The sequence below is a fragment of the Aedes aegypti genome, chromosome 3, assembly GCF_002204515.2.
Source record: "Aedes aegypti strain LVP_AGWG chromosome 3, AaegL5.0 Primary Assembly, whole genome shotgun sequence".
In the NCBI taxonomy this organism is placed as follows: Eukaryota; Metazoa; Arthropoda; class Insecta; order Diptera; family Culicidae; genus Aedes; species Aedes aegypti.
The window spans coordinates 388,181,331-388,195,525 of record NC_035109.1 but is presented as its reverse complement, the minus strand read 5'-3'; the positions used below and the strand labels follow the sequence as shown (position 1 = coordinate 388,195,525).

The 14,195-nt window shown below is 37.0% G+C and overlaps 1 protein-coding gene across 6 annotated transcripts in view; it reads right to left on the bottom strand.

The window, feature by feature from the left end:
• Positions 1-14,195, bottom strand: part of LOC5563695 (fibulin-1) — an 87,058-nt gene that overhangs the window by 20,926 nt on the left and 51,937 nt on the right. For 3 of the 6 annotated variants that reach the window (XM_021853840.1, XM_021853842.1, XM_021853841.1), the window contains exons 3-9: positions 9,193-9,449; positions 8,951-9,116; positions 8,148-8,325; positions 7,872-8,068; positions 6,920-7,069; positions 6,622-6,724; positions 6,471-6,535 (exon numbers count right to left, since the gene is read on the bottom strand). In XM_021853840.1, coding sequence (XP_021709532.1) covers positions 6,471-6,535; positions 6,622-6,724; positions 6,920-7,069; positions 7,872-8,068; positions 8,148-8,325; positions 8,951-9,116; positions 9,193-9,449 — 1,116 coding nt within the window. Of the gene's footprint in view, positions 1-6,470; positions 6,536-6,621; positions 6,725-6,919; positions 7,070-7,871; positions 8,069-8,147; positions 8,326-8,950; positions 9,130-9,192; positions 9,450-14,195 lie in introns of those variants that run through there. The other 3 variants (XM_021853845.1, XM_021853843.1, XM_021853844.1) reach the window with 3 other exon arrangements.

The following is a 14,195-nucleotide window of genomic DNA, read 5'->3' as shown; positions in this document are numbered from 1 at the left end:
TCAGCATTCTCAGTGGTGATTTAAAGGTGGCCCAAAGACGATGTAGGTTTGTATAGAAATGACTATGGAAATTTTTTTGAAAAACGTTGCTAACACGTTGGTAGTGTTATGTAACTACAAACTTATTATCCCATAGTGGAAACTCATTCTTAAAATCCTAATTAAAGATGTAGCTGAAGAAACGAATCTTTTTTGAGCTAATTTTATTTGAGATTTTTGTAGATTTTTGCAGGGCCAAAAAACTATATGAAGCTAAACAATAGCATTCATCAGATTGTATTGCTCTCTTTAGCAAAGTTCTTTATTATGGTTTGAAGTTTTTACTATGGGATGTTAAATTTATACTAATATTCCAGTACTAACGTGTTTGGAACAATTTTCAAAATTTCTCCATAGTAATTCCCATATAAACCTACATCGTCCTTGGGCCACCTTTAAATCACCACCGAGAAAGTTGAAATTTTCATAGAACGCTATTTTTATGGTAAGGATAGTAAGGACGATATGGGAGAATGGGTTTTTAAACCTTTCTTTAAATTTTGAACCGCCGTAGTATACTCCCTCAAGGATTCTTTTGTAGCTTACCCTCTCGGGGGAATCGCTTTGTTATAGTTACCCTCTCAGGGGACTTGCTTCTTTTGTAACTTACCCTCTCAGGGGACTTGCTTTGTCATAGCTACCCTCTCAGGGGACTTTCTCCTTCTGTAACTTACCCTCTAAGGGGACTGGCTTTTTGTAGCTTACCCACTCGGGGGACTTGCTTTGTTATAGCTACTCTCTCAGGGGCCTTTCTTCTTTTGTAACTTACCCTCTCAGGGGACTCTTCTGCTTCTTTTGTAGTTTACCTTCGTATAGGACTCATTTTATTTCAGTTACCCTTTTATACGACTCATTTATGTTTGTATTGCTTTCTTTTTGGAGTTGAACAAATTCAATCATACTGTATAAAAAAAACATGAATAAAATTAGCAATTCAATCATACTGTATAAAAAAACATGAATAAAATTAGCATATACAGTTAACTCTCCCTTACTCGATATTGAAGGGACCATCGAGTTAGGGAGATATCGAGATACAGAACACATATTTTTCAAATTTTGAACTTCTTTTTATTTTGACAAAAAACATTCCGAATAGTTATTTTTACGTGAAAAACAATACAATTTTACTACATTTACCTGTGTGACACTTTTTTACCGATCAGCAAAAATTAAAAATTTTTGCACCCAGAAATTGGCAGTAAACTTTAATTTTACTATCAATTAAATCATAATAATCAAATTCATTAAATTTATTAACGTTTGGAGGACATTTGGAACTTTTCAAGAAAATATCGAGTGAGAAAGGTAAACTTACTTGGGAAACTGAAACAGATAGCATCGAGTTAGGGAACATCGAGTTAGAGAGTTATCGACTTATAGAGGTATCAAAGCATGCTAGATTGAAGGGACCGCGCATTCCATCGATTTAGGGGAATTATCGAGATACAGAATATCGAGTAAGGGAGAGATGACTGTAGTATCCATTGATTTTTCAACTATGTCTCAATATAAGTAATCAAAATATTATTTTTTCCATTATTAACAAAAATCATAGCCTTCAATTACTTTTTAGTCAGATAAATGTTTGGTTTCGTTAACACTTAAATGTTTTCCATTCAAATAAATCATTCAATTTATGCATTGGATAGTTATGTTTATTGCAAAAATGTTTCGATAAAAAAATGATTTTTTTACCTTGAAAATAATAATTATTTCTAGGAAATTTCTTCTCAGTCTTCGAGAAATGCAACTGAAAATTATCGTGTTATTGTCCCCATCACATAATTACGAGCTGTGGCAGCTCATCACTGTTCATCAATACAGCACTGCATTTAACCCGAAAAATGGCAGGACGGACCTTATATCACAAAATTGCTTCGATCTCAGTCAATAGTCATCCAAATCCAATTCTTTAAAAAGTTATGGAAAGGGGATTAGTGTACCTACATTTTGAGGGGTGACCCATCCCTTCACACCCCTTCCCGCTTTTATCTGACTCGAAAAACCTTGGCTTTTTAGTGTTTTTCTATTGCAGTTTTACTCAGCATCATGAAAACAAAAAGGCCATGCATATTTTCGTTCCCCAAACTGGTCAAAATGATGAACTTTGTCCAACGTAGGTAGGCATTTTGGACCATTATGGTCCTCCCGGAAGAGGACACCGGTGAATCCGGATTTATATAGGAGTGTTCATATGAAAATGGCTGTATCTCAGTCATATACGAATCAAATCGAATTCTGTGGCCAGCATTCGGCAGCAAACCCTTAGGTTTATGTTTTTGGTGACGCGGGAAGTGGGCGCACTCCCCTGACCCATCCCCCTTGATGTTAAGTTTGAAATGGAATTTTGCTTACCACCGCAGAGAGGGTGTTTTCAAAGCAGTTTATATCTTCCACATACATCACAATGATGAAAGAATCCCTTCCTGGCTTACAATGACCTACCTGGTTCTTCTCGAACTGATCTGGGCAGCAACAGGTACGAAGTTTTTAGAAGGGGTTTTCTATTGGTCATAAGTCATCTGAGTTAATTTATCCAAAAAGCGAAGTAAGTATGCTTTCGGAAGCGCGCATCCGTTGGGAAATTTGTGATTCCAAATGAGTGGGGATCCTGAGATTTTGCAGAGATTACCAAGAATATGGTAAAAGCTTTTAAGGGTTCTATACGAATTTCTATAAATCAGTGTAAATTCTTGGAATCAGAAATACTGCGATTTCAGTAGGAATACTTCTTGGATGCATGTAGATATTCCAGGGTATTTTTCTGGTAATTCTGGTAATAATGTTCTGGTAGTTCTGGTTCTATTGCTGGTATTCTAAGATTTAGGCTTGGCTGCCTAAGATTTACAGAGTTGTCTTGTATTCCAGTAGAAATACTGAAATACCTATGGGAACTCAGTAATTCAAATGAACCCTAAGAAATATTGAAGCAATCTACGATTCCGGAAGAAATTGTTGAGTTCCAGTTGAAATCCATGATTTCAATGACAAATCCCCTGGAATTTCATGTAAGGTTTCTTGGGACTTTTGTGATTTTGGTGGGAATTCATGAACCCTGAAAGAAATTCTGAGATTTCTATGGCTAGCAATTTTGAGATTTTGCAAGGATTCTGGAAGGATTTCTGCAAATCATGTAGGAACTCTCGGGATTCCCATATGAATTCTAGGTTTTCGATGAAAGTTCTGGGTTTCTAGTAAGAAATTCGGGATTTATTGGAAACTACCGAAAGCGTGCAGGGTTTATGGAGGGTGTTAAAAATTTTTGGTTCGAATGCTGGATATCAATTGGTTATTAGAAATTCCAGCGCGAGTTCTAGACTTGGAATCCTTGGATTCCTGTAAAAAATCTAAGATTTTGATGAGAGATCTGGGATTACAGTAGTTCTGGTTTTATGGGGAATATTCTAGGATTTAGGGAAGATTGCTGGTGTTTTGGAGAACTCTTAGATTCCGGTAAGATGTCAGGTGTTATGTTGTAAGAATTCTGGAGTTTCGAAGAGAGAAAATTAGAGAGAATCTTAAACCTTGAAAATCTTCAAAGAGTCTTGAAATTTTTGAAGCAATGATGGGATTTGGAACAAATTTTTAGTTTGCTGAAGTATAGGTATTTCGACAGAAATTTATAGATGCCGATTAGAAATTCCACGATTTCATTAGCATTTATTCAGCGTGATCAATAATATCGGTAATACTGGAATAATTTATAAAGATTTTTTTTATTTTAGAAGAATTCTGGGATTTCAATACGAACGTTCGGAATCCGGAAGGAAAACTTAAGAATTTTGATTGATTCTCGAATTCCACTGGACTACGAAAGTAATCCTGGTGTACCGTGGGAAATTTTAGTTTTATGGTATAGTTTGTGTACATGAAGGAAAACTAGAATTTTGTCGGGTATTTTATGATTCTGATCAGAATCCTGGTAATTTGGAGGGAGTCCGATGATTTGAAAGAGAAACCTGCCATTTCAATAGGAATCCTGGAATTACGAGAGAAATCCTAGATTTTCAATGTGCGATTGCAATTTGCGATTTCAATGAAAATTCAAAACTATCTGGGGTTATGGTACGATTCCTAGAATTTTGATAGTGATAGAAATTCCACGTTACTACAGGGAGAATTATAGTTGTAAGATTTCGATGAGAATGCGATTGGAATTTTGCATTGGAAGTTCAGGTTTTGTACTATGTATACAAAAATTCAGAAATTTAGAGATACTAGAAAAAAACTCGTCGATTAAATTTTTGTATTGCCAACGATAACGATTATTTGAGAATTCAAACGGCATCCACTTGAGATTTTGGTGCACATTCGTGGACTCCTTCTTGGAATTGGAACATTGGAGAGAATCTTGTTATTCTGAAGGGAATCCTGTCTTGAAATTTTGGAAAGAATGATGGGTTTTGGAATAAAATCTTTCGATTTCTGAAGTATTGGTACTTCAACGGAAATTATTAGATTTCGATTATAAAATCCAAGATTTCAGTAGCATATTTCCAGGAAGTTCGGTACAATTTATTGCAATTTATGATTGAACTCCTGGGAGTCCTTATTTACTAGGAAGTAGGAATTATAGGGATTCAGTTGACTGCACTGAAAGTTTGGGGTTTAGGGTGCGCTTCCAATAATTTCGGTGAGACTGCCATAATTTCTACAGTATATTTAAAATTTGAGAAGAACCATGAGTTTTCAATATGAATTCTCAGAATTCTTCAGAGCAAAAATTTTGGTATAGTTTCTGTATAAATGGCAATTTGGAATTCTGTAGAGTATTTATGATCCTCATCTTTAGGGGAGGATTACTAAGATTCCAAAGAGAATCATGCCATTTCAACATGATTCCTGGAATTATGGGAGAATTCCTGGGTTTTCAATGTGTGATTTCAATTTTTGGTTTTGGTGGAAATTCACCAAGTATTTTTACGGATATTGAGACATTTGTTGGAATGCTGGAATTCCGATTTTAACTGGAATTTTGATATAACATTAAGGATTGTAGAAGGAATACTCTGTCGGTATGAAAACAATCCATAAGCGTGCGTGTGCAGGAAAGAGAAAGGTAATAAAACATCAGATTGCCTTATGATCACTTACACAAATTAGCGCATTTTTTCAATAACGTCATCTACCTCAGAGAAATTGAGTAGTGAATACGGTTGCTGTGCATATTTCATACTTTTTTTTATTTATTTCCACAAGTTAGCTTCTTCATAAACCGTTAATCGCAACGGAGACCTTCCGTAGACACTTATTTCTAAAAGTCTGCACAAACGAGGGCGGAACATTTGATCAACCATGTTGTTTTTTTCTTTCTTCTTTTGGAGCTGTTACGCCCTCCCTACCAACTGCGCCATGTAGTGACCAGCCTTTCTACACAGCCGATCTTATATCTAGATCAGTCACATTTTCTCGATCACTCTTTTCTTAGATTTTCCAAAATACACCAACATACTCATTTCTTTTTTCCTTTTGAAAAGCTGTGCCTACTATAATTTAAATTGGAATCATTATCGTACTTCGTTAGCTCAAGAACATATTTCAACTATGTCCCTGTTAATTATCAGAACTCCGTCTGAAAGACTTCCTTCAAAGCATATAACACAATATTTCCACATCTGACTTACCTGAGTTACCTCAGGAATGTAGAAAATCTATGTTTGTGGATGACACAGGCCTCTCCGCCAAAGTACGAGGCCTGTTTGTCATCTGTAGTGGATTGCAAAAAAGTTTGGAATGTTTTTTCTTGAAGAATTCTCCTAATGCTTCCAAAACTCTAGTCATAATATTCCCACATCAACAAAAACTTCTTTGATACTTTCAAGTAGACATGATTTGACAATTTAACAATTAATTGAAGTTAAATATCTAAAGCTTATGCTAGATGAAATCATGCATTCATGCCTACAAACATTTAAAATATTGCTATTCACTCATTAACAGAAAATTATATCTTTGTCCTAAGAACAATCTTTTGAACTACGGCAAATGAAATGTAGCATGTTTTTAACAAAGCTTAATTTAGTTTTTCCAAATGTGGATGATTAGGGGTGTCGGTCTATACGGGGAAATTGATTTCGAGGTCTTGGTGTTCGGAATATTACTGTGAATAAACTTTGTCAAAGGCATGGAACGGCAACCATTTGAACGATCCAAGTGACTTGACTTGACAGCAATCGAAATCTCATGAGTTGCAAGTTTTCATCTACGTGGTTCCGTCCTACATGGAATCCTAAGAAACCTTCCTACAAGGACATCGCATAGATGAAGTACGTTTTACATCGGGGGATAGCTGTAACGTTTTCCACATATCTGATTACCCCACAAAATTTGATTGTACTTGATCAATCTCCAGCAGGGTGTACATCAAATGGTTGACCGCATTTTTACTGCTTCATAGCAGGCATCGTTAGCTCCATACAATCACTCACCTATGCATTGTTCGTTATGACGGCGAAAGCCCGGCGAGCATGATTCGACCATTTTCTTTTTTGTACTGAAATGGTTCACAAAACCTCATCAATTAAATTGCCACAGTTGATCGCCTTCGATATCAGTGCATCAGGCATACATGTTACTTACACTGGATAGTTTTTCGCAAAGGGAATACAGTCGTACGAGCCTTTTATGTTGACGCATACGAAGCCCTCGTCACAAGCAGCTTGGTCCTCGCACTCATCGATATCTGTGTTTCAAAGGACGAAACAAAGGTAAAGTGTGATGAAAGTGTTTTTCCTACCTCTGGGAAACCAAACGTCCCATTGGAGTGCACTTAAAAGCCAACAGGTCCAGAAAGAGGAAAAATCGGAACGATGATTAGATAGAGCGAGGAGTGTGGTTGGCTCGTCACTGTAGTGTGGAAAAAAAGCAATGTTCAAACCTTCACATGCCTTGCTGGCACTATCGTAGATGAACCCTGGCGAACACGTTTCCACCGCCTTGTTCTGGCAGGTGTAATTTCCGCGCCCGTTCAAGCAGTGTTGAGTTTCCCTATTGCAAGCATCAGTTCCCTCTAAGCATTCGTTTATATCTAAACGAGAGAGTGGCAAGAGATAGATAGTGTGTAGCTTTTCTGCACTGCAAAAACACACTGGGCCAGGAGTAACAGAACTGAGCCAGACAAAACCTGTAGCGCTTTGGAGATGCATTTTTTCGGATTGGATTTGATTAATCTTTAATTTGATGGCACAAGTAAGTTGGATTTTTTGCTGTGTAGATTGTGTAGCGATGCACACTTTTTCATTTCGCGTCCTAGACCTCAATCAGTCACATTCGATGATTTAGATTTGTTGTTAAGTAAACTTTGAGTTTTTGTATGTTTTTACAATTATTAAAAAAAATCATTGGTTTTAATATCAAACAGCTAAAATGACTTATTTTTCATAGGCTCAAGTGCTATGAGGCATTGCGGAGCCAGTTTAAGCATGAACCAAATTATTTTGTAGTACAATATTCTGAATAGTTTCATGAATCTATGTACTTACGATTATAGGTTATTTGGTTCTAAAACATTGCCCAAGGCACAAAAGCTCTAGATTGTGAAGAAAAAAGTTTGCATTGCAGTACCATACATGCGGCGAAATTTCCAAATAACTGTTATCATCAAATAAACGAGTAATTAAATCCATGCTAAGTCTCCAAAGACACCAACCCGAAAAAAATCACTCCCGAAGCGTTTTGTCCGGATAAATTCTGCTCCTGACCCAGTGTGCAAAGGGGAAATGAGTTACAAATAGTTATGAAAAGAAAGCGTCAATATGAATTCTGTGGTCGTTTGCGATAGCGAGTGCTGCATAGTATTTGATAATGATGTCACGCCATTATGCACATACCTTCACATTTTCCTGCTTTGCGATCGTACCGGTAACCAGCGTCACATTTAACATCCTGAATGTCCAAACACCGGTAGGAGCCTTCAAGATTCATACAAACCTGATTGTTGATATCGCAAGTAGCTTCGCCGGTTTCACACTCGTCCACGTCGACGCACTCACCTGTCCGTTGGTCTTTTTCGAAGCCAAGTCGACAACTGATGCGGTGATGAGGAACATTTGATCATTATAATAAAGCAGACAAAAAAATCTACAAAACTTAACTGAAATACTTACTCGGAGCTTTCCATTTCATCGGTGGAAATTTCATTTTCATCCTCGGAGGTAATCTGGACGCAGGTTTTCCTATCATCAAGCAGTGTGTAGCCAGGATGGCAGCGACACATGTACGAGCCAGCTTCCGTGTTTTCGCAAATTTGTGAGCAAAGATTTTCAAAGCGACCGCAAAGATTATCTGCAGGAAATCAAACAAAGAGTGCGAAAGCGATAAAGTGATAAAACAAAAATAAATGTTAGGAACATGGCACCGAAAAAAAATGCGAAGACAATAAAAATCGCGTTTTTATAGTACGATTGATGTATTCTTATAGCAAGGTCAATTGAGTCCTGCAAAATCCATGGATTATTTCAATCAAATCACCGCCCTTCTTCACGCAATCATATCAAACGTAATTCACTGGGAACACACAAATTACATAAAAAATAGGGTCATTTCATATGAACATTCTGTAAGATTTGGCACTGACTGTAGAACGCCTATAGCAGATAGGAGCAATTCTCGCTGAAACCAGGCCGTCATCGGGGCACACCTCGTTAGAATTCCAATTTTATGACACTAATCGCTAGCATATGCTAAAACTAGAGTTGTGGTGGTTAAGCCACTGCGTCCAATGGGCGTCATTAAATTAAACATTAATTATTATTACGAGATTGCTTCATGGTGAAATCCAAGCCTGACATGAATTTATGGTTTACTCAGGTACACGTGGCATATGATTAAAATTATATGATCATATTCACACAAAAAAAAGCAAATCATAATCGAGCTTGTGCAGGCCCCACCATCAAACCATACTTACTCTCATCTTCCTCGTTCAAAATAAACGTATCGTCTCCTTGCTTGATGTCCTTGCAGCATCCTTCGTAAACTTCGTCCCACGGGCTCCCGAAGGCAAACGGTTCCACCGAACACTTGCTCGAGCTGGATCCCACAACCAGACCAATTTTGCACGCTTCACAGCAGTCCTACCGGTAGATGCTGTTATCGTTATTGCCAAACCAGAGCAGCACAGTTTCCGCCACTAAACTCTATCCTACTTACCGTGTAGAACTCCGACCCCGAATGGTGACCCTTAAGCGAGCAGCTGAGGCCCTGACGGGCGGCAATTTGACCTTCCGTACATTTGTAGATCTTGTGCTGCTTGGAGCAGCAGATTTCTACGGTGGACAGACAAAGGCCGCGCAGCTCCCCCGGAACTATTTCCAACGTGTTGTTGAAGCTGGAACACAACTTGTGCTGGGTTCCCCATTCTTCGCCTTCCTGACAGCAGAGCGACAGTATCTGTTCGATCGCAATCGCTGGAATAAATACAAAAATCAAATGTTAGATATGTAAAACTAAAATAAAATTACTATTAGAACACATTTTATTCTTAACGACTTAGAATTCACCAAAGGGTAGAAAAATACCATGAATTCAACACTCAACAGCATTGCGTTGGTAGAAGGGTTTAATTCGGAAACACCATTTCTCAGCACAATGGGTAATTTATGCAGTGGGACTAAGGATTACAGGCAAAAAATGCTTTGTAACGGATTGTGCACTCACAGGGAAGAACTTTTCAGTCATTCGTCCAATGGCGTGCACTTGCAAAGGGGATTCGAATGTGGTCTTTCGATAGAAGAATTGATATAGTGGTGTTATGGTGTCGCCTTATATGACATTTGAGAGACAGTATTTCTAAAACTAACTAAGCAATTTGGATTTCATTACAACATTTTTCAAAATATTCATTAAAGTAAAGTTGGGTAAAAATTCGGGTGGAGCAAGAGTTTCTTTTTAAGATTCTTAGCTCAAGATGACAATGCATCGAAGCCAAACCTCGAGCTTTGTAGTGCACAAATCAAGAGAACCAATCGATCGAATTTTAATCTTCGGGCTGTCATGCTGTTGTACATTGTACAACAGTTGTAATTTATATGCTATGATTTTGTAACCAGAGTTGCTTGCTGTCACCATCAACGCTTAAAATTTGCTGATTTGTACAGGCCGACTGCGATAAAATTCGGATCATTCCATATCACATCAACATCATGCTCTCTACTCCATCACCAGTGCATTGATGGCGATAGATTATGGATATCACTGATGGCTTAAGTTTAGTCTTAAATTAAGCAAATAAAATGGCAATTTATCAGTACGATATCCTTGATAGTGCTTGCAGGCGGATTGAAACTGTGTGTTGGTCACTGAAAAACATTAATAGCGTGGGTAATTACCACGTGATCACTCATTCTGCAGTGATTGTGATCTAGAGTGCGATGTCGCATCACAGCTGTTGGTTGTCAGATTCAAGTGATATTGATAGTTCGCAACTGATATTGATAGTTTTAGTCCATCAGCCATCAGCTGATATGACCGATATTGTGCAACTCTGTTTGTAACAAAGATATCTATCGACATCAAGCCAAAATGTATTCCTCAAGAATTTTCTTAAGAATACTACTCAATAGTTTTTGTTGGGTGTAACAAAAATGTAGAATAAAGATTGACCTCTGACTGACACAATGTTGAGTGTTAGGATTTGAACACCTTTCAAAAAGTTCACCTGGTTGAGATTTTTCTTTTCATTTGGTGATTTTAAATATATTCCATCGAAAATATTTATGGTAATCTTACTTTCAATAGATCCTTGATGAGCTTTCTCTTTTACAGTGAAGTTGAATTCAATTATAATGATCTTGAATAAAAAAAATACATATTTCCATTTTCTGTGAAGGAAGCTTTTAATTTCAATCGTTATATCCAGGGTAGAAAATCGTCGCAGTCAATTGGAAACTAAAAAACGGCGACTAAACTAAAAGAAGCATTGTCAACGTCACTCAACCAGCGTCGAAAGACGATTTATCGCAGAGATCCAGTCACATAGGCTCGGCGTCATGACGAACAAACTTCCAATCAGTAAGATCTGCTCATTCCATTCATAAACAATGTTTTCTCAGTGAATTCATGTTCTGGTGTTGTTTTTCGAGCACAAATAGATGAATTTCAGTAATTTATCGCTCCCAAGAACATGGCGCGAAGAAAATTAAAGTGTCACAAGTATCGCATCAGATTTTTGAATTGTTACGGTGAGTAGAAATACCATGATAAGTGAATTTTAGAACGGGCTCCGAAAGCCAGCAATCAAGAACACGGTGCGTGAAGAAGAAGTGGTTTGGTAGTGAGTGGTATTTTACAATTCAAATCACAGCTAACTACGTGTTTGCAATCAAAAACTAAAAAAAAATTGAATTACACATTATGGAATACTTTCAGTTAAAAAACGCCCCTCTACGATAAGTTAAGTACCGTTTTGATTCATATCACGGACAGCTTTTAATTCCGGACAATCTTCTTTGTATGGGAACATTTCACACGAAATATTCCCATTTTTGCCGTTTAAAAGTTCGCATTTTCGAAGCTTGGTTAATAAGCATTTTTCATAAATATTTATGAAAATTTACAATGCTCAACTGCCTTAGACGTCTGTTTAGTGGATTGGTGATTTCAATCGATAATTCGACTTCTCTAATTATGATTTTCATGCGCTGTCCGGAATTGGAATCAAGGCAAAAGTAAGGAAGCGTCCGGAATAAGAATAATAAGAAGTCCACACATTTTCATTTATTTAAAATTATTCATGTTGCGGAATCCAAATCTTCACGCACCATTCGAAAGCTAAGGGTTTTCAAGGCTCGATGACGCGGAGGAATCATACAAATCGATTTATTTTATACCATACACCCCCGTTAATTTGAACGGTACCTCATGCAAACCATCGGGGTTCATTTTTAATTTGAACATCTAGTCACCCTAGAAACGTGTTTCTGGTTACCTCTTTCACTGTTTTGTTTTGATTCTGCATTTCGTTCCACAGCGTTCCATTCCACTTTACTCCGTTCCATGAGCTAAATGACGTTTGAACCATTATTAATCTGAACGATGTGCAAATTAGCGGGGTACAAATTAAAAAGTGTTCAGATTAAATGTGGTCAAACCAACGGGGGGTACCCGGTATTCTTTTCGATGAGTAACACTTCACTGAGGCCTTAAATGTCCATAATATGATTAAAACGGTATTGCTGTGCGCATTTGAAATGCAAATATCAAATGTGGGTACACTAAACGCGGTAAGATTTTCCACAAGCAACCCGATGTCAAAGATAGCTTTTCTTTGCTAGGTTGACGGTGATATGAGTAATCGTTGTTAGGTGTACTTTGATTGTTTTGTCTTACCGCATTTGGAGCTCATTTAGTCAAGATTTGCACCTCAAATGCAAACAACAATAACTCCAAACAATCATTTTTTGTGATAGCTCTCGAAAACACTGTGAGAAGTGTGGGAGGAGGAAGTGCAAAGGGGGAAGTAAGGTGCCATATTAAAGGCCATATTGGTACTCAAGCAAATATGTCCTTAACCACGAATAAAAAAAAACACTACTTGAGTCGATTTACCGTTATGATTCATATTACGGACACTTAAGGACTCAGTGAAGTATAAACCAACATAGAGCATACAAAATAAATCATTCTTTTTGCTTCCTCAGCGCTATCGAGCGTAGGAAGCCCTTATCTTTCGAATGGTGGGTAAAGAATACGCTTCCGTAACTTGAATAATTTTAAATAAATCAAAATGTGTGGCCTTTTCATGATTCTTATTCCGGACGCTTCCTCACTTTTGTCTCATATTCCGGACATTTTGAATCAAATTCCGGACAGCTCATGATAATCATTAATGGAACAGTCAAATCATCAATTGATATCGTCAAACCACTAAAGAGACATCTAAGGTAGTTGGGCATTATAAGTTTTCGTAGATTTTTATGGAAAAAGCTTACTAAAAAGAGCCTCGAAATTGAGAACTTTTGAACGGCAAAAATTGAAACATTTCGTGTGAAATGTTTCCCATACAAAGTAGAGTGTCCGGAATTTGAAGCTGTCCGTAATATGAATCAAAACGGTACACTGGTACAAAAACGTCGCAGGTACCTGCATAATACGTCTTATCATTTTGTAATAAAATTGTTGTGGGAAATAACAGAAACATCCTAGTTTTTGAATGCAAACTGATTGTATGCAAAATTTAAGCGATATACATGGCGAAAATATGATAGAAAGTGGGTTAATTTTGAAACAGTTTTAGAAGGTAGTAGGTTGTGATTCTTCTTAATTAATTTTCTCAAAACCGTAGTACAGTGACTTACGTCAATTTGAAAAAGTAATCTAGAATTCTCAAGAGAATTTGCACGCAAATTTAAGAATTAAGAACTGCACCTACGATTTTGAGCCGACTACAAAAATCTGTTAAGTTTACTATAATCTGGTAAAAAGCACTGAGCGCAGTGCAGTTAATGTGACTATGTCCATAGTAGCATCCACTACAAAGCATTGTATTTCAATCCATGACACCCACCGTACAACACAGTGTGGTCAAAAGTATAATGCCAAATCTAGAATGTTTCTTGTCATAAATACTACAACTCTGGTTAAATAAACAGAATATACTTTCTTGTGCAGTGACGTTGACTATGTTTTGGTAGAGTTAAGGTGAAGATGGATCAAAGCCAAAACTCAAATTTTAAAGAGCACAAATTTGAAGACCTGGACATCCGTTTGAGCTGAAAACTTAATCGATTGGTCACCACCAGCTAGATTCGTGCTCTTGAAATTTTTAGGTTTGGCTTCGATTCATCTTCACCTAAAATGAAAGCTATTGTCATGGCAGATACACGACATATTTCAATGCAGGAGTTAAGGAGCAAAGATAATAGGTAACATTAATGATTATATTTTAATATATTTTTAATTATATGAATTCAATACGTTCCTATGTCGATTTTTTTTTCTGAAAATAGATGAAAAAACCGAATTTAGTACTATACCATTTAACTGCCCATAACTGCATATTCGTAACATTCGACAAAAGTAGGCATTGAGTAAATGTAATACTTAGTGTGTATTTTATGGCAGTATGGGAGGAAATTAAAATTTCTAAAAATTACCAGGAACTCAAAAATGCTTATTTGAGGCTGGTATTTTGTACAACTCATATCGCATACTAT